Source organism: Somniosus microcephalus, chromosome 27 (genome assembly GCF_052327205.1).
Source record: "Somniosus microcephalus isolate GS21.2 chromosome 27, FLI_Smic_1.0, whole genome shotgun sequence".
Taxonomy (NCBI): domain Eukaryota; kingdom Metazoa; phylum Chordata; class Chondrichthyes; order Squaliformes; family Somniosidae; genus Somniosus; species Somniosus microcephalus.
In genome coordinates this window covers 25,745,603-25,763,953 of record NC_141013.1, presented here as the reverse complement: position 1 = coordinate 25,763,953, position 18,351 = coordinate 25,745,603, and the positions used below count along the sequence as shown (strand labels likewise).

Below are 18,351 nucleotides of genomic sequence, written 5' to 3'. Positions count from 1 at the left end.
TCTGTCTAAACTACGCATTTGTTTTTTTTTTTAAAAATACGTGGTTGTGTCTTTTACTTTGATTATCCACTAAGCTATTTACACAAAACAAGATAAATCAGTGGCTCCTGTTAAATATTATCCCGGTGCTCACCTATCCCTTATGGAATGTCCACTGTATTCATGCACATTCTTCATGGGATAACAGTGCTATCTCGCTGCCTTTTAAAAGCTTTACCCTTTTTGTAAATAATTGTAAACAAAATACCATTTATTTATGTCAGCTTGACTTAGTTGGTAGCGCCCTCAATTGTGGGTCTGAGTACATAATCTAGGCTGCGACTTCGACTTAAGAGTGCTGCATTGTCAGAGGTACCATCCTTCAGATTTTCTAATGGATGTTTAAAAAGCCCATGGGCACTATTCAAAGAAAAGTAGGGCGTTTTGCCTGGCCAATGTTCCCCCCTCAACCAATAGCACTGAAGAAAAAAGAGAGATTAACTGGCAGTGTTCCCTTTAAGCTGCATGGCCACGCGCTCTGCAGCTCCGGCTCACCGGCTTTTAAATAGGAGAAATCACGCAGGCGTGGTATTTTGAATCGGCTGCGCAGCCCCTTAAAAGGGCCACACTACTGCTACTATTTATATAGCACCTTTAAATGTAGCAAAACGATACAAGGCACTCCACAGGAGCGTTATTAAACAAAATTTGACACCAAGCCACATTATGATGATATTAGGGCAGATTGGTCAAAGAGGTAGATTTTTTTTAAGGAGTGTCTTAAAGGAGGAAAGAGGGGTAGAGCGCTTTAGGGAAGGAATTCCAGAGCTTAGGGCCTTGGCAGCTGAAGGCACGGCCGCCAATGGTTTGAGCGATTAAAATCAGGGATGCTCACACAAGGCCAGAATTGGAGGAGCGCCGAGATCTCAGAGGGCTGCAGGGCTGGAGGAGATTACAGAGACAGGGAGGGGTGAGGCCTTGGAGGGATTTAAAAACAAGGATGAGAATTTTAAAATCGAGGCGTTGCTTAACCGTGAGCCAATGTATGACAGCGAGCACAGGGGTGATGGGTGAACGGGACTACATAAAAATGGTGACAGCACTTCAAAGCAATTCATTGCATGTGAAGTACTTTGGGTTATTTCTGAAAGACAATTTCAATGCTATATAAATACAAGTTCTTTATAATTTGATTTTCCTGAAATAACATGCAAGGAACATTTTTTTTTAAAAGAATAACACCTGCATGCATGAATAATTTATCAAAATAATGAAACATTGCTTCTTCAAATCACTTGCAACTGAAAACATTGCAAGTATGGACAGCATGAATGTCAGAACTTGGTTAGAAGGTGTCCCTTGTTACAATTTGTTTTGTTGGCTTCCTAGGAGAGCAGCAAGTACCTTCAAAATTGTACTACAGGAAACTCTATTATCCGGCACCAACGGGACCGGCGTGGTGCCGGTTTATCAAAAAGTCCGGATTACAGAGAGGTATAGTTAAAAGGTACGAGAGCTCCGTACACAGCAACAAATCCAGGCTTCCTTGTTGCTTAGCAACAGGTGCAAGAAGCCCGGCCACAGACCAAGCGTCCCTGTTGCTTAGCAACAAGTGCAGGAACCCCCGATTACACAGCCAAGAATCAAGAAACGGCCACGAATATGAAGAAAAACTTAACTGAACCTACTCCTGAATTTTGCCGGTTAACCGAGATTTCCGGTTGTTTGGGTGCCAGTAAATCGAGAGTTTCCTGTAACTATTGGAATCGCACATTAATTCTAGAGTCCTTAGCCTAAACAGGTTTGTTATCTTACCCAACACAGTAAGCATAGCTGTGGCTACAGTGTAATTGCGGGTGCCTGGTGTGGTGGCTCGACACACATATATTCCGGCATGCTGCACCTTCACATCCGATATCATCAAATTCCCATTCCCCAAAACCCGTGAATTGAAAACATCAATAGATCGGTGATCTGTTTGGAAAAAGCAGATATTTGCATCAACCAACCATTAAAATTAGATCAATATCATTCAGAAAAACAAACTCCCAACGGTTAAAATGGACTAAAATGATCGGCATTAAAAAAAACAGGAAAAAGGAAGTGTCTTAAATAAAAGTAATTTACAGTCCATTTAATAACAGTACAGTATGTTGAAAACAGTGTCGAGGTTGTATTTGTTAGATCAAAAAGTCACGGTATTTTAAAACTGTCTGTAATTCCTGGTTTAAGTATTGTTTTGTGGTTTCTAAGTATCAATGGTGCAAGGAATAGCAAGAGGAAGAAGAGGAAATGGACAACTCACCTAAACGACTCCAAGAAACGAGAGGCTTTGGGGAACCAATGGCGACACATTCCAGCATTGCAGTTTGATGCACAGGCACAGTGAGATTTTGGGGACGTGCGACAATCACCGGTTTCTGCAAAGTTTTTGGCTCCCAAGCTATCGGATATGAACGAATGAAAAAATGGTCAATGAAAATCATCGTTATTTACTATAGAACCCTAAACAAATACCCCATCAAATTTAACTAAACTAGCAAAACCCAAATAAAAATGAAAATGAAACGGTGTCTTGCGCACAGGATTTCTCGTAATAACCAAAGGAAGTAACATAGGAGTGGATGAGTTCGTTTTTAAACATGCGTCACTTTGGCAAGTTTCTAAAAAGCAAAAGCAAAAGCAAGGCTGAGATCGAGAGATTTTTGGACTCGAGGGGAATCGAGGGATATGGAGATCGGGCGGGAAAGTGGAGTGAGGTCGATGATCGGCCATGATCTTATTGAATGGCGGAGCAGGCTCGAGGGGCCGTATGGTCTGCTCCTGTTCTTATTTCTTATGTTCTTATGTCCCTTCAACTTAAATGCAGCTAAAGCTATTAACTACGAGTACTAATAGATGCATTTTGTTTTAAATAGCACCACTACCAGATTCATAAAAATTAGAAAGAAGCAGCAAGATCCCCAATAAATGGTGAAAAGAAAACCTCACATCCAGTTAAACCAAACAATGTCACGAGTGATTCTATTTGAAACAACCTCTCTTTTCCCGATAATAGCAATAGAATCGTGTATGTTAAAAGCTAGCGGCCATGTACAGTTAACTGCATGTGACATACGGTGACATTTGAAGCATTAACTTTATCTTGAACCTAATGAGCAAGCCTTGCTGGCAATTTGATCGTGACTGTGGGAGATCTGCCACATTAATTGCTGACTTGATCCCAAACATCCATTCAAACCCAAAGGACACCCCCCCGTGAAGAAAGCGATTCCTTATGCTATCCTGCTCCGAGCCGGAGATGAAATCAGCACCATCTTAAATACAAAATTCAGTCAATTTCTTCAAAGGCATCATTTGTCTCAATATTTTGAAAATATGACTGAACAGCAATAACATACCTGCATGTTTATTACAAGAGAGAGTTGAGGATGGACTGATCAGCTCAACCACCCTGCACGTTTAGCATTTCCATGACAAAACACAACTTGCATTCTCATCCGTTAAGTCATTTCCCTGGCACAGAATGCACGTGCACACACTTTTTAGATTAGATGTAGTGACCGTGTGTTGAATGGGCAGCCTAACTGAACCAATTACTGGACACTCACCTGAGTCAGCAGGTTGTGGGTTCAAGTCCCACTCCAGGGACTTGAGCACATAAATCTAGGCTGACACTCCAGTGCAGTGCTGAGGGAGCGCTGCACTGTTGGAGGTGCCGTCTTTCAGATGAGATTTCACGCTAAACCGAGGCCCAGTCTGCTCTCTCAGGTGGATGTAAAAGATCCCACGGCACTATTTCGAAGAGGAACAGGGGAGTTATCCCCGGTGTCCTGGCCAATATTTATCCCTCAATCAACATAACAAAAACAGATTATCTGGTCATTATCACATTGCCTGTTTGTGGGAGCTTGCTGTGCGCAAATTGGCTGCCACGTTTCCCACATTACAACAGTGACTTCACTCAAAAAAGTACTTCATTGGCTGTAAAGCGCTTTGAGACGTCCGGTGGTCGTGAAAGGTGCTATATAAAGTCTTTCATTGTTCAAGAAGAAAGACATCTCAACTGTGTACCTTGAACAACGGTTAAAATGGCTTCCGCACTCCTGCGCCTATTTGCAACATTGGTTGCAACACAACGGTACTGTCCAGCGTGCTGTTCCTCAACACCATAGATCTGAAGGACTCCAGTTGGCAGAGCAGTTATCCTGAGAAGAGATTTTTTTTTTTTTTTTTTTAAATAAGAATTTGTTTTAAAAGTTTGAATTGTGTGGATTTCTAGCAAAAATGTAGTACACACTGAAGTGACAACAGTAATAAGTCAGTGCACTACAGTAACAAATCATTGCATTGCAGTAAGACTGGTAACAATTTAATGCAAAGAAACGAAAAGAAATATCTGCATAATTAAGACGATTATATTCAAACTACTCTGTGCATGTTGGTGTAAAGCTTGCCCTCTCAATAGAATACCTGTCAGTAGCTAGCGGCAGTGCTGTTCGGTTGAATTCCCAGGTTATGATCGGTGGAGGGTTTGCATGTATCTTGCAGATAAACCGGGCTAGTTCGCCTTCATTGACCACTGTATGGGCTGGCTGAACTTCAAATGGAGACATACCTGAGAATGAAAAGGGACATTGCTATGGTTAGCCACTCAGACTAGCAGCTTGGACACAACCAGAAAGTAAACCCCGCCGGTGAAGGAAAACTCCAATTCATAGGAAGAAACTGAAAACACTTCCTACAAGTTAAAAAGGTGATTATTCAACAGTACTAACAGAGCGCAAACAGCAATAAATCACAATGCAATGACAACCTAAAGGTTAACCTTCGGAATGATTCAAACTTACAACATTCATGCAACTTTTCCTTAGTTACGCATCGAGACAGATTCCACAAATTACTTTTCAAGTAGAAGAAATTGTTTTGAGTATGTCGTCTCCCCTACAACCTTTAAGCTCGGTATATAGTTGGTCATCAGGTCCAACCATCTACGAAACAGCTTATACACATTGGCAATCACAAAAGGGATTTTAGTGAATGATTCTCAACAGGAAAGAACAAAAAATAATGCGGATCTATGGAATACTTCAGTTTCGCGGACAGGGAGATTCTTTCCTGAAATATTTAGTAAAATCTGTGGAGCCTAAGGACTCTGTCGCATTAAAATAAAATATTAAACAGTAACTGGAAGCATTCTCTCATTTCCACTTCAATTAATACTCGTTAAATAAGTTGAAATTCCCAAACCACGACCTGTATGTACTAACTGAGTTCACTCCCATTATCAAAATATCAGCTTAAATTTCTTAAAAAACAATTTTTGCTCAGCTTGTAATACAAGCAAGTGCTTTCTATCAGACTAAACTTCCAGCCTGTGAACTTCCTTTAACAGGATCCTGAAGTTACTTTCGAGCAAGAAAACCAACATTATAGTACATACATACATATACACACACACATACACACAGTCATTTTGTAGACCAGATACAGTTTAGCAAAGCAATCTTCCACTATAATTTAATGCATGTAAGAAATTATGCAACTGAAAATCCTTACTACTGTTTTCCGTGAATTCCTAATCAATTCTGCAGCAACTCGCTCATTTAGTTAACATGATGGACTGTATCAATGTGAAACTGACTTTTCCCAATACAAGTGGTTACCATCTCACAGATGTTTTTGCCGGCAGTAATTGAAAGCAACCTGGTGAGGAGTCATTTCTCACACTCCAGGATCTGAAAGAAACTCCAAACTCTTTCAGGACTGCACAGTTGCAGATGACAACACTTCGTTCAGGATAAGTGATCATTCTGCGCCTCACCATGCAACCTACACAAGCATCGCTAACAATCAGAAAAACATTACTGTTCATAAATATTTCACCCCTCTGGAAATTTGTAACTCATCAATATGTAAAAAGGAATTAAATCTAAGTTCTCGTGTCTTAAACAAAGACATGTTTGTAGATCAATAGAAACCTTTAAAGATTAAAGAAACTTAAAACCTAATCAATGGGTAAAAATACAGATTGCAATCAATTAATAATCAACCAGCCCATAGGGGGTCCAATAAATGTCAGAGATCAATCATGCTTCTTAGTGAAAGATGCACACAATATACCAATGGAAATGAAAAGGCCGATCCCACCTCACACTCAGCATTTCCAGAACACCATCTGCACTGTGTAAAATTCAACTTCAACAAAAATATAATTACAGCAGTTTGTGAGGCAACTTCCTCAGCCGCTCAAGGAGCTCATCCAGTGAGTAGTCACCCTGTACAGACCAGCAGGTCCTCAGCTTGTGTTGAGTTACTGAGGGGAGGTATTAGGGGCACTACAATTGGCCCCAGCACTCGTCAAGTCAGGATTTCCCGTTCCCGATCGCCGTGCAGTGTCCCTGCTGGAAGCGCATGTCTAAACAATAAAGATAGAAGCAGGAGCAGCTGTGATGCCTCAGTGGTGGAACAGCTTACTGACAATCACTGTGAAAACACACACAACTGTGCAATGGTCACTTGGGCAAGGTACTTGAGGGTGACTGGCATCCGTGAAATTGTACCCCAAACATGGAGTTCATGCCATCAGCACATGAAGACGGGTCACATTGTCCGCATGCCCGATACGAGACTCCCAAAACAAGCGCTCTACTCGGAGCTCCGACACGGCAAGAGAACCCCAGGTGGGCAGAGGAAATGCTTCAAGGACACCCTCAAAGCCTCCTTGAAAAAGTGCAACATCCCCACCGACACCTGGGAATCCCTGGCCCAAGACCGCACAAAGTGGAGGAGAAGCATCCGGGACGGCGCCAAACACCTCGAGTCTCTTTGCCGGGAGCAAGCAGAAGCCAAGTGCAAGCAGCGCACGTCAACCCAAGCACCCCGCCCACCTGCCCCTTCAACCACCGTCTGTCCCACCTGTGACAGAGACTGTAGGTCTCGCATTGGACTAATCAGCCACCTGTGAGCTCATTTTTAATGTGGAAGCAAGTCATCTTCAGTTCCGAGGGACTGCCTAAGAGAGAAGGGGGGGGGAATTGGCCAAAAAAAACTTCATGACTTAAAAACTTCCAGTTAATTCAATGTACCACTTAACAGTCTTGGTTCTTGGTGAATCCAACAAAATGACAATTAAGTCTAAAAGAGGGATTAGTGAATCATTCCCAATGTCTGAAGTGCAAAATAAATCTCTTTCATGTCAGGAACATACCACCCAATTTCAAGGGTAACTTAAGCAAATCAGAATCAAAGTTGAAAACCAAATCTCCTTCAATCTATATTTTTTATGCATTTAAGTCACGTTCAATTTAGTGTTTCGCCAAGAATTTATGTTGAGAACCTAATGGCTTTTCACGCTTTCTTGTGAGTTGCTAATGCGCCTGATTTTACTGTGAATGTAAAATGCAATCTGCTTTTGTCTTAGCACAATGCCACTGATGCACTCTTGCTTAACTAACAAAAGTGCCTTGTCAGATTCTCTTACTATAACACAATTAGCTTCCTGTGAGATGAAAGCCAAGAACTAGCCAATACTAATCCCATTTACAATCAGTTAAGGTCGTCCATATGTAGCAGCATTTTACACCACCACTGCGAAAGGTGCTGGGGTTTGGATCGCTCTGCACACTACAGGGTTTACACACATGCCCCAGAAGAGCAGATGTTGGATGAAATGTACAGCATAGAAATCAATACAAGGATTTCAATGAGAAATGAGATACTTCCCTCTACTTTCACAACAAACACTCTGAATTTGCACATTAACAGATGAGAAATACAGTGGGTAATTTGAGCAGGTCAAGCTGAAGAAGTTATTCTGCACACAAGAAAAATGTTATGCTCCTAATTTGCCCAAGATACTGTGTATAAAGTGTAACAGCAATTTATAACGTGTGTACAATACATGCAGAACGTTTCCTTGCCTTCAATGAAAAAACACCACTTTAGCAAAACTGTGTAATCTATGAAATGGGAGAAAATAAGTTGCTTTTCCTCCAATAGCATACATAGTAGAAGCAGTCCAAGTCAGACAGAAATACAAGAGAAATCTCACTCATCAGGAACACTTTGACCTGTAAATTTCAATATTTATCTGACAGAATCTTACTATATGTAAAAAAGTGTATATGCATAATTTTGGATTGATTATGACAGCACCCCGCTCAATACTGCGCTGGAGTGTCAGCCTAGATTTTGTGCTCAAGTCTCTAGAGTGGGACTTGAACCCACGACCTTCTGAATCAGAGGAGTGTGTGCTAATACCGAGCCAAGTCTGACAGTGAGATGGCAGCCAAGTGGGTTTGAGACAGATCACAGCCACTTTCACAGATACCAATCTTTCTTTCTTTCTTTGGCAGTCCCTCGGAACCGAGGATGACTTGCTTCCACATTAAAAATGAGTTCGCAGGTGACTGATGAGTCCAATGCGGGACCTGCAGTCTCTGTCACAGGTGGGGCATACGGTGGTTGAAGGGGCGGGCATGTGGGGTGCTTGGGTTGACGTGCACTCCTTGCGCTTGCTCCCGGCAAAGAGACTCGAGGTGTTTGGCGCCTTCCCGGATGCTTCTCCTCCACTTTGTGCAGTCTTGGGCCAGGGATTCCCAGGTGTCAGTGGGGATGTTACACTTTTTCCAAGGAGGCTTTGAGGGTGTCCTTGAAGTGTTTCCTCTTCCCACCTGGGGCTCTCTTGCCGTGCCGGAGCTCCGAGTAGAGCGCTTGTTTTGGGAGTCTCGTATCGGGCATGCGGACAATGTGACCCGTCCATCGGAACTGATCGAGCGTGGTTAAAGCTTCGATGCTGGGGATGTTGGCCTGAGCAAGAACACCGACGTTGGTGCATCTATCCTGCCAATGGATTTGCAGGATCTTGCGGAGACAGCGTTGGTGATACCTCTCCAGTGCTTGGAGGTTCCTACTGTACACGGTCCATGCCTCTGAGGCATACACAGCGGGTATCACTGCTGCTCTGTAGACCATGAGCTTAGTGCCGGGTTTGAGGTTCTGGTCTTCAAACACTCTCTTCCTCAGGTGACCAAAGGCTGCACTGGCACACTGAAGTTGGACTTGGTCATCGACGTCTGCCCTTGTTGACAGTAGGCTCCCAAGGTATGGAAAGTGGTCCACATTATCAAAATCCACGACAAGGCCTTGGACAATCAGGGGACAGTACTGTGTGGCGGGGGCAGGTTAGTAGAGGACCTTTGTCTTACGGATGTTTAGTGTAAGGCCCATGCTCTCGTGCGCTTCGGTGAAGGCGTCGACGATGGCTTGGAGTTCGACCTCCAAATGAGCGCAGACGCAAGCATCGTCTGCATACTGTAATTCAACGACAGAGGATGGCATGACCTTGGATCTGGACTGGAGGCGACAGAGGTTGAACAGTTTCCCATTTGTTCTGTAAATTAGCTCCACTCCAGCGGGGAGCTTACTGAGGGTGAGATGGAGCATTGCAGCAAGGAAGATCGAGAAGAGCGTTGGTGTGATGACACAGCCTTGCTTGACCCCGGTCCGTACGTGAATTGGGTCTGTGATGGAACCATTGGTCAGGATCACGGCTTGCATGTCGTCGTGAAGCAGGCGGAGGATGGTGACAAACTTAATGGCAGCCGAATTTGAGGAGGACACTCCATAATCCCTCATGGTTGACAGTGTCGAAGGCCTTTGAGGTCAAAGAAGGCCATGTACAGCGGTTGGTGCTATTCCCTGCATTTCTCTTGTAATTGACGTGCGGTGAAGATCATGTCCATTGTGCCCCCTAAGTGGGCGGAATCCACACTGTGACTCTGGGAGGAGCTCTTCGGCCACTGGGAGAAGGCAACTGAGGAGGATTCTTGCGATGACTTTCCCTGTGGCAGACAGCAAGGAAACTCCTCTGTAATTACCGCAATCGGACTTGTCACCTTTCTTGAAGATTGGTAAGGTTGTGTGTGAGGCTCAAGACTTGAAAGTATTTAAAGTATCTAATTCAGACACCTGCCCCTCAGCAGACACCAGAACCATTCGTTGGGTAAAGTAGTTTAATTCACAGGATATTTACTCAGATAGCAGGTCCATGGGCTTATGGAGGTTCTATTCTCAGGCTGGGACAAGAAAAGGGGTCTTCAAAATCCACTAACCGAAAGCAGGGAGACAAAACGTTGCTTTATGCACTTGCGAGGAGCTCAGCTGGAGGCCGCTCTTCTGAAGGTACTGGAACATTTGAGAAGTGCTACAGAAAGCAGGGTCAGCATTTCCTTACCCTGGACACAGTCCCTTACATTGCTGGGCAGCAGCTGCAGTGAAGATGTGAATACTACTTTCTGCAACCTCTCTCATACATAAACACCAGCTCAGTCTGTGCAGAATGCTCTTGCCTATATTTGGGAAAGAAGGTTCCCCCACCTCCAGGAAGGAAAATATCTTGCTGTGCTTCCCTGAAAGAAAGCAGATCAGAGAGCAGGCTCGCTTGCTACCAAGCTTATTCTACCTTCACTTCTTCCCCAATTTTGTTGGTTTCCCCTCCAATTTTCTCTTGTTCTCCTGAAAGTGGCTTCACAGACGCTGGCAGACCTCAAAAAAGTACCTCAAGTAGGTCGGAAGTAAGTGTGCACCTAGGTAGTGATAGCCCATCAACTATACATCTGTGGAGAGCAACATGGCCAAGCCAACCCTGTCCTAAACCAAATGTCCATTGCACGCTTGCTGCAGGAGACACTAGACAGCAATCAGGAGTGGAACCTCTGGCTGATTTCTTTCCCCCTGCTTAGCCCAGGGACCTGGGAGGCCGATTGTAGTAAAACCAGCAACTCATGTCAGACCGGGATCTGCCCAACTTGTGTGACTCGGCACCGCACAGTGTGCCTCCTGACTTTTATTAGATAGCCGGAGGTAAACTCGAGAAAAGCCAATGGATGCCACACAATACTAAGCATTTGTCCATGAACACACGGTGTAGACTTTGCTGATCTGTACCATGCAAGTAGGCCTTTTTGAGGACACAGCTCAAATAAATTGAGAACTAAGCAATCTCTAAGATGGAAGAGTCTGTCACAATGGTACAGAAGTGGTCAAACTCAAGTGTATGGGGGGAAATGAATTAATGAATTCCTAATAGAAACATAGAAGATAGGAGCAGGAGTAGGCCATTCGGCCCCTCGAGCCTGCTCCGCCATTCAATGCGATCCTGGCTGATCATCCAAATTCAGTACCCTGTCCCTGCTTTCTCTCCATATCCCTTGATCCCTTTAGCCTTGAGAAATATATCCAACTCCTTCTTGAATATATTTAATGAATTGGCCTCTACTGCCTTCTGTGGTAGAGAATTCCACAGGTTCACCACTCTCTGGGTGAAGAAATTCCTCCTCATTTCTGTCCTAAATGGCTTACCCCTTATCCTTAGACTGTGACCCCTGGTTCTGGACTCCCCGACCATCAGGAACATCCTTCCAGCATCTAGTCTGTCTAGTCCTGTTAGAATTTTATAAGTTTCGATGAGATCCCCTCTCATTCATCTAAACTCCAGCGAGTACAAGCCCAATCGATCCAATCTCTCCTCATAAGTCATTCCTGCCATCCCAGGTATCAGTCTGGTGAATCTTCACTGCACTCCCTCCATGGCAAGAACATCCTTCCTCAGGTAAGGCAACCAAAACTGCACACAATACTCAAGGTGTGGTCTCACCAAGGCCCTGTACAACTGCAGCAAGACATCCTTGTTCCTGTACTCAAACCCTCTCGCTATGAAGGCCAACATACCATTTGCCTTCTTAACCGCCTGCTGCACCTGCATGCTTACCTTCAGCGGCTGGTGCACAAGGACACCCAGGTCTCGTTGCACTTCCCCTTCTCCCAATCTATTGCCATTCAGATAATAATCTGCCTTCCTGTTTTTGCTACCAAAGTGGATAACCTCATTTATCCACGTTATATTGCATCTGCCATGCTTCTGCCCAATCACCCAACCTGTCCAAATCATCCTGGAGTTTCTCGGCATCCTCCTCACAGCACACACGCCCACCCAGCTTTGTGTCGTCTGCAAATTTGGACATATTACATCTAGTTCCCTTGTCTAGATCATTAATATATATTGTGAATAGCTGGGGTCCAAGGACCGATCCCTGCGGTACCCCACTAGTCACTGCCTGCCACTCGGAAAAAGACCCGTTTATTCCAACTCTTTGCTTTCTGTCTGCCAACCAGTTCTCTATCCAAGTCAGTACCTTGCCCTTAATCCCATGTGCCTTAACTTTACACGCTAATTTCTTATGCGGGACCTTATCAAAAGCCTTCTGAAAGTCCAAATACACCACATCCACTGGTTCTCCCTTATCTATTTTACCAGTTACATCCTCAAAAAATTCCAGTAGATTAGTCAAGCACGATTTACCCTTTGTAAATCCATGTTGACTTTGTCCGATCCTGTCACTGTTTTCCAAGTGCTCTGCTATTACATCTTTGATAATGGACTCTAGCATTTTCCCCACTACCGATGTCAGGCTTACCGGTCTGTAATTCCCCATTTTCTCTCTACCACCTTTTTTGAATAGTGGGGTAACATTAGCTACCCTCCAATCCATGGGTACTGTTCCAGATTCCATCGAATGTTGGAAGATGATCAGCAATGCATCTACTATTTCTAGGGCCACTTCCTTAAGTACCCTAGGATGTAGATTATCAAGCCCTGGGGATTTATCGGCCTTCAATCCCATCAATTTCCTTAACACCATTTCCCTACAAATACTGATTTCCTTCAGTTCCTCCCTTTCATCAGACCCTATGTTCCCCGACAGCTCTGGGAGGTTATTTGTGTCCTCCTTTGTGAAGACAGAACCAAAATATATATTTAATTGGTCTACCATTTCTTTGTTCCCCATTATAAATTCCCCTGATTCTGACTGCAAGGGACCTACGCTTGACTTCACCAATCTTTTTCTCTTCACATATCTATAAAAGCTTTTACAGCCAGTTTTATGTTCCCTGCAAGCTTACTCTCATATTCTGTTTTCCTCTTCTTAATTAATCCATTTGTCCTCCTTTGTTGGATCCTAAACTGCTCCCAATCCTCAGGTTTACTGCTTTTTCTGGCCAATTTATATGTTCTCTCCTTGGATCTTATGTTATCCCTAATTTCCCTTGGTAGCCACGGTTGAGTCACCTTTTTTGTTTTATTTTTATGCCAAACTGGGATGAACAAATTCTGTAGTTCATCCATGCGGTCTTTGAATGTTTGCCATTGCCTATCCACCGTCAACCCTTTGAGGGACATTCCCCAATCAATCCTACCCAACGCGCACCTCAGACCATCGTAGTTTCCTTTATTTAAATTCAGGATCCTAGTCTCTGAGTCAACAACTTCATTCTCCATCTTAATGAAGAATTCTATCATATTATGATCGCTCCGACCCAAGGGGCCTCGTACAAGATTGTTAAGTAATCCTTTCTCGTTACATAATACCCAGTCTAAGATGGCCTGATCTCTGGTTGGTTCCTCGACATATTGGTCCAGGAAACCATCCCGTAAACACTCCAGGAATTCCTCCTCCACAATATTGTTACTAATTTGGTTAGCCCAATTTATATGTAGATTAAAGTCACCCATGATGACTGCTGTGCCCTTATTGCACGCTTCTCTAATTTCCCTTTTAATGCCATCCCCAACCTCCGCATTACTGTTTGGAGGTCTATATACCACTCCCACTAACGTTTTCTGCCCCTTGGTATTTCTCAGTTCTACCCATACAGATTCCACATCATCAGAGCTAATATCCTTCCTTACAATTGTGTTAATCCCTTCTTTAACCAGCAATGGTACCCCACCTCCCTTTCCTTTTTGCCTATCTTTCCTGAATATTGAATACCCCTGGATGTTGAGTTCCCAGCCTTGGCCATCCTGGAGCCATGTTTCCGTAATCCCAATCAAATCATAATTGTTTACCTCTATTTGCGCAGCTAATTCATCCACCTTATTACGAATGCTCTTCGCATTAAGACACAAAGCCTTCAGGCTTGTTTTTTTAACGCTCTTAGACCTATTAGAATTATTATTTACTGTGGCCATGTTTGATTTAAACTGCTGATTTCTCTGATTGCCACTTTTGTTTTTCTCCTTCCTATCTTTTTCTTTTATCCTTGTTTCCCTTTCCTTTATCCCTCTGCTCAGGTTCCCAACCCCCTGCCATTTTAGTTTAAACCCTCCCCCAGAGCACTAGCAAACACTCCCCCTAGGACATCGGTCCCGGCCCTGCCCAGGTGCAAACCGTCCGGTTTGAACTGGTCCCACCTCCCCCAGAACCAGTTCCAATGTCCCAGGAATTTGAATCCCTCCCCCTCACACCATTCCTCTAGCCACGTATTCATCTGAAATATCCTTCTATTTCTACTCTGACTAGCACGTGGCACTGGTAGCAATCCTGAGATTACTACCTTGGCGGTCCTATTTTTTAAATTTACCTCCTAACTCCCTATATTCAGCTTTTAGGACCTCATCCCGTTTTTTACCTATATCGTTGGTACCTATATGCACCACGACAACTGGCTGTTCACCCTCCCCTTCCAAGATGTTTTGCAGCCGCTCTGAGACATCCTTGACCCTTGCACCAGGGAGGCAACACACCATCCTGGAGTCTCGTTTGCGGCCACAGAAACACCCATCTATTCCCCTTACAATAGAATCCCCTAGTACTATAGCTTGAATAGTCCTCACTGCAGAGGAGCAAATGCTGGAGAACAAATGAATTAAATAGTCTATTAAATAGGGCATCCAGAGATAGCAAAAGAAACTGTCCAAGCTAAAAACCCAATTAGAAATACATTGCTGGTAGCGGACAGTTTAGCTTCTGCACACTCTCGCGTAGCCATTCCACCCAATGGCCATCTGCTGGCTTAATGAAAAATGAAGGGGAGGGGGGTGGAGAGGGGGAGAATCACTTGTTAAATACCAAGGAAAAGAACTGGAGCCTGTTAACATCTTTCTGAAAAATATTGCCCCCCGCAGAATTTTTAAAAAGGACCAGGCATGGTGTGAAGAAGCTAGGGATTCATCTCCACATCTGGCTTTGTCAGACAATCAGACCCTTTTGAAGAAAAGCCCACAGAGTTCTGAAACAGATGGTGATGGTGAGAGAAGCTGGAATACCGTCTCTTGGAACTTCAGTGTGAGGGTGTGACGGGCCTGGGGAGGGGGTGGGGGGGGGGGGGGGGAAATGACCAGCTTCCTGCTGGAATGGGTTAAGAGATGTGCCATCTTAGATTGACTCAAAAATTAGCCTGTTTAAAAACCGGTCTCAAACTTATTTGGAATTCAGTGATCAATAAAATAACCCAAGATCACAGATAAACTGTGTCATTTATGGGTTCTAGACACAACATCTTTCATAGAATGATAGAGTACAGAAGGAGGCTATTTGGCCCATTGCGCCTGTGCCAGCTCTTTGAAAGAGCTCTCCAATTAGTCCCACTCTCCTGCTCTTTCCCCATAGCCCTGCAAGTATTTATCCAATTCCTTTTGAAAGTTATTATTGAATCTGCTTCCTCTACCCACTCAGGCAGTGTGTTCCAGATCACAACTCACAGCGTAAAAATATTTTCCTCATGTCGCCTCTGGTTATTTTTCCAATTACCTTAAATTTGTGTCCTCTTTCAATAACAATGGCACATTGCAGATATTGCTCTCTGGATACAGCAAATTTATTTTTTTGTTTATTTTCACAAAACTTTCTTCATTTAGTAAAGGCGAAACCATGAAAAATTAGTTCTATGCTTCCCACTAGCCAAGTGAAAATCCCTCCCTACGCCAATATTCTACAATTGCGATTGTTGCTCCACCAAAAGTGTGGCTAACATTACACGCCAATGATTAAAGAGATAAGTGCATTCAAGTCTGGCTATATAAACTTGGAAACTAAGGGGGCTATTTTGCCAGCCCTGATGGCATGGAGGCGGGTGCCCAACCCGCCCCCAACGGGCCTCCATGCCATCTTCCCAGGAGGCGGGTAGCCGCCCCGCGCCAGGTCCCATCTCCTTGGAGGCGGGAAGGGATTAAAGCCTATTAAGTGCCCGTTAACAGGAAGTTAACAGTCAGAAAATAGGATTATCCCCTTTTTGCGCTCACAAGTGTGGGCTTCCCAAAGGCTCCAAAACCCACCAGGTCAGCGAGGCGAGTAGGGGGTCTGCGGGGGTCGGGAGGGGTGAAAAAGTGTGGTGTGAAGGTAAGTGATGGGTGCAAGAGCAGAGAGGTGAGTATCTGAGGTAAGTGCAAAGTGTTAGTTAAAGTGTACTTACCTTTGTTTCTTCCTGCAGGCTTCAGTCGGTTTCTATGCGGAGAGCCTCGGACCTCCGTGTTGCAGATGACAGATGGCCGTTGCATTCTCAGATGCAACCACCATCTCATTTCTGTAAAAGAAAGAAGTTTGATGAGTCTTGAATTCAAGACCTCATCAAACTACAGAGAATGTCAGTGTTTGACAGCTTCACAGAGCTGTCAAACAATGACAATTCATCTGTCAAAGATGAAACGTCATACGTTAACGTTCACTGCAACCGGCTTTCCCTTAATTGGCCTGCTGAGCCCGCTGGGCGGGCTTAACAAGGTCAATCAAGGGAAAAGAGCGTGGGTTGGCCACAAATCGATGGAGGCGGGACTGAAACACGACAAGCAGCAGTCCCGCCTCCAACGCGCCCCCATTGACAAAATCGGCCCTTAAGTGTCTTACCAAAGTTATGGAGCAATATTCAGCTTTTTAATTCATAGCGAGAACAGCTAGTTTCCTCTTCAAGCTTAAAATTGCAACACAACCACTTCAGTTCCAACGTTTTACTTGTTGGTTTTGATCAGATAATGATACTTTGTAGTTGGTTATACCAATGTGTCACTTCTTCGATACCAAGTTTCTCAAATTTTAAGATACACTTTGATGCGCCTCAATGAATCCGAGACTCGACGTTAATGGAGCAAAGCAAGGCTTTTATTAACTCAAAGTAATACACATTGGAGAAGTGTCTCTCATCCAGAGATCTGCTGTACTGCTGTGAGACACGCTGGGGCTTGCTTAAGTAGGGGCCAGGTATGGGCGGAGCCCTACACACAATACAATACAGGTAAGGAAATGAAACTGAAACTAAACTAAACACAGGGAATACAGTGCCTGATGAATGGCACTTGTAGAATATCGTAGCTCCTGAGGAATGCTTTGGGGCATTTTACTACATTAAAGGAGCTATATAAATACAAGTTGTTGTTGATAATATCTCTTTGTTTGTGCTGCATTGACCAATTATCCAATCTGGGTCTACTAGGGGTAGAAAGGGTAAATGAGACACCCAGTCGAAGATTTACAACTATTTTGAACATTGCATCCTTTGAGCTTTCAATGCAGGGCTCAGTCCAGTGATCAAAACTTACTTTTCACAACAATTCATTATATTTCCTAGCGCTCAAGACAATGTAAAGTTCATAAAATGTGCAAGTGAGCAGATGGGGTGACTCTTAGCATATCAATAACTTGTACATATCATACCGATTGAAAACTTTCAACATCCAGGGAAAAATGGCGCAGGTCAAGTTTTTGACCCAAGTCAATCATTTGTGTAACCCTTAGCTAATTGAATCAGTTATATACAGCAACCCTCAATTTAAAACATTTTTTTTTATATAAAAGAGATCAATTTACCAACAGATTGTCCAAATCTGCATTGTTGTAGCACTAAAAACTGGAGATTTTGGGTGCAACCAAATCACTTTCCCCTTCAGGTGTGTTAATGCATTTGGGCTGCACCAGTGAAAGCACATCCCGTGGGATAAAACTTCCTATTCCAAACACTTACTAAACTGTTCCCTCTGCAGGATAAGCCTGTGGGAGGAAGAACTCAATATTAAAGCACCCTAAACTTCAAACATCTGGGTGGTCTGTGTGTGTGTTTTGCGAGGTTAGCAGAATTATAATCAAACACAAATAAACCCCGATCAAAAGATCTCCCTTCCAGCGGATACCATTAGAGCTCGACCCAAATAACCTCAGAACACATTTGTTGGGAAAGGGCATTTTAAAGTGACTCCTACTCTTTCCCCAACTCCACGCGCCGCCCCCCCCCCCCCCCCCCCACCAACAAAGAAAATGCACAGGGTCCCCACAGCAAGGATAAGATCATTTGGGTGTAGAATTCTACGCCAATGTTGCTCCACATTTGGATAACTAAAGTTACTTTTCTTGGGACAAGAACGAACTGTTTAGTCCGTTGCGTTCCAGCCACCCTCACCCCCTTGGAGCTCAGCGGGACCGCACACTGCTCTACTGGGCAGTGAAGCCTGGAACTGGCCAAACTCGCCAATGGCAGCCAAGGAGTCTTGCAACCAATTTATACTTTCAGTTCCAGCGAGATCAAGTTTAATTCAAGGCA

At 43.9% G+C, this 18,351-nt stretch overlaps 1 protein-coding gene across 1 annotated transcript in view; it reads right to left on the bottom strand.

Moving 5' to 3' along the window:
* The window catches only part of prtga (protogenin homolog a (Gallus gallus)), a 129,720-nt gene that overhangs the window by 66,234 nt on the left and 45,135 nt on the right, over positions 1–18,351 (bottom strand). Inside the window, exons 3-6 of the mRNA XM_085968964.1 lie at positions 4,453–4,597; positions 4,054–4,187; positions 2,285–2,422; positions 1,795–1,953 (exon numbers count right to left, since the gene is read on the bottom strand). Of these exons, the coding sequence (XP_085825090.1) occupies positions 1,795–1,953; positions 2,285–2,422; positions 4,054–4,187; positions 4,453–4,597 (576 nt within the window). The remainder of the gene's footprint in view (positions 1–1,794; positions 1,954–2,284; positions 2,423–4,053; positions 4,188–4,452; positions 4,598–18,351) is intronic.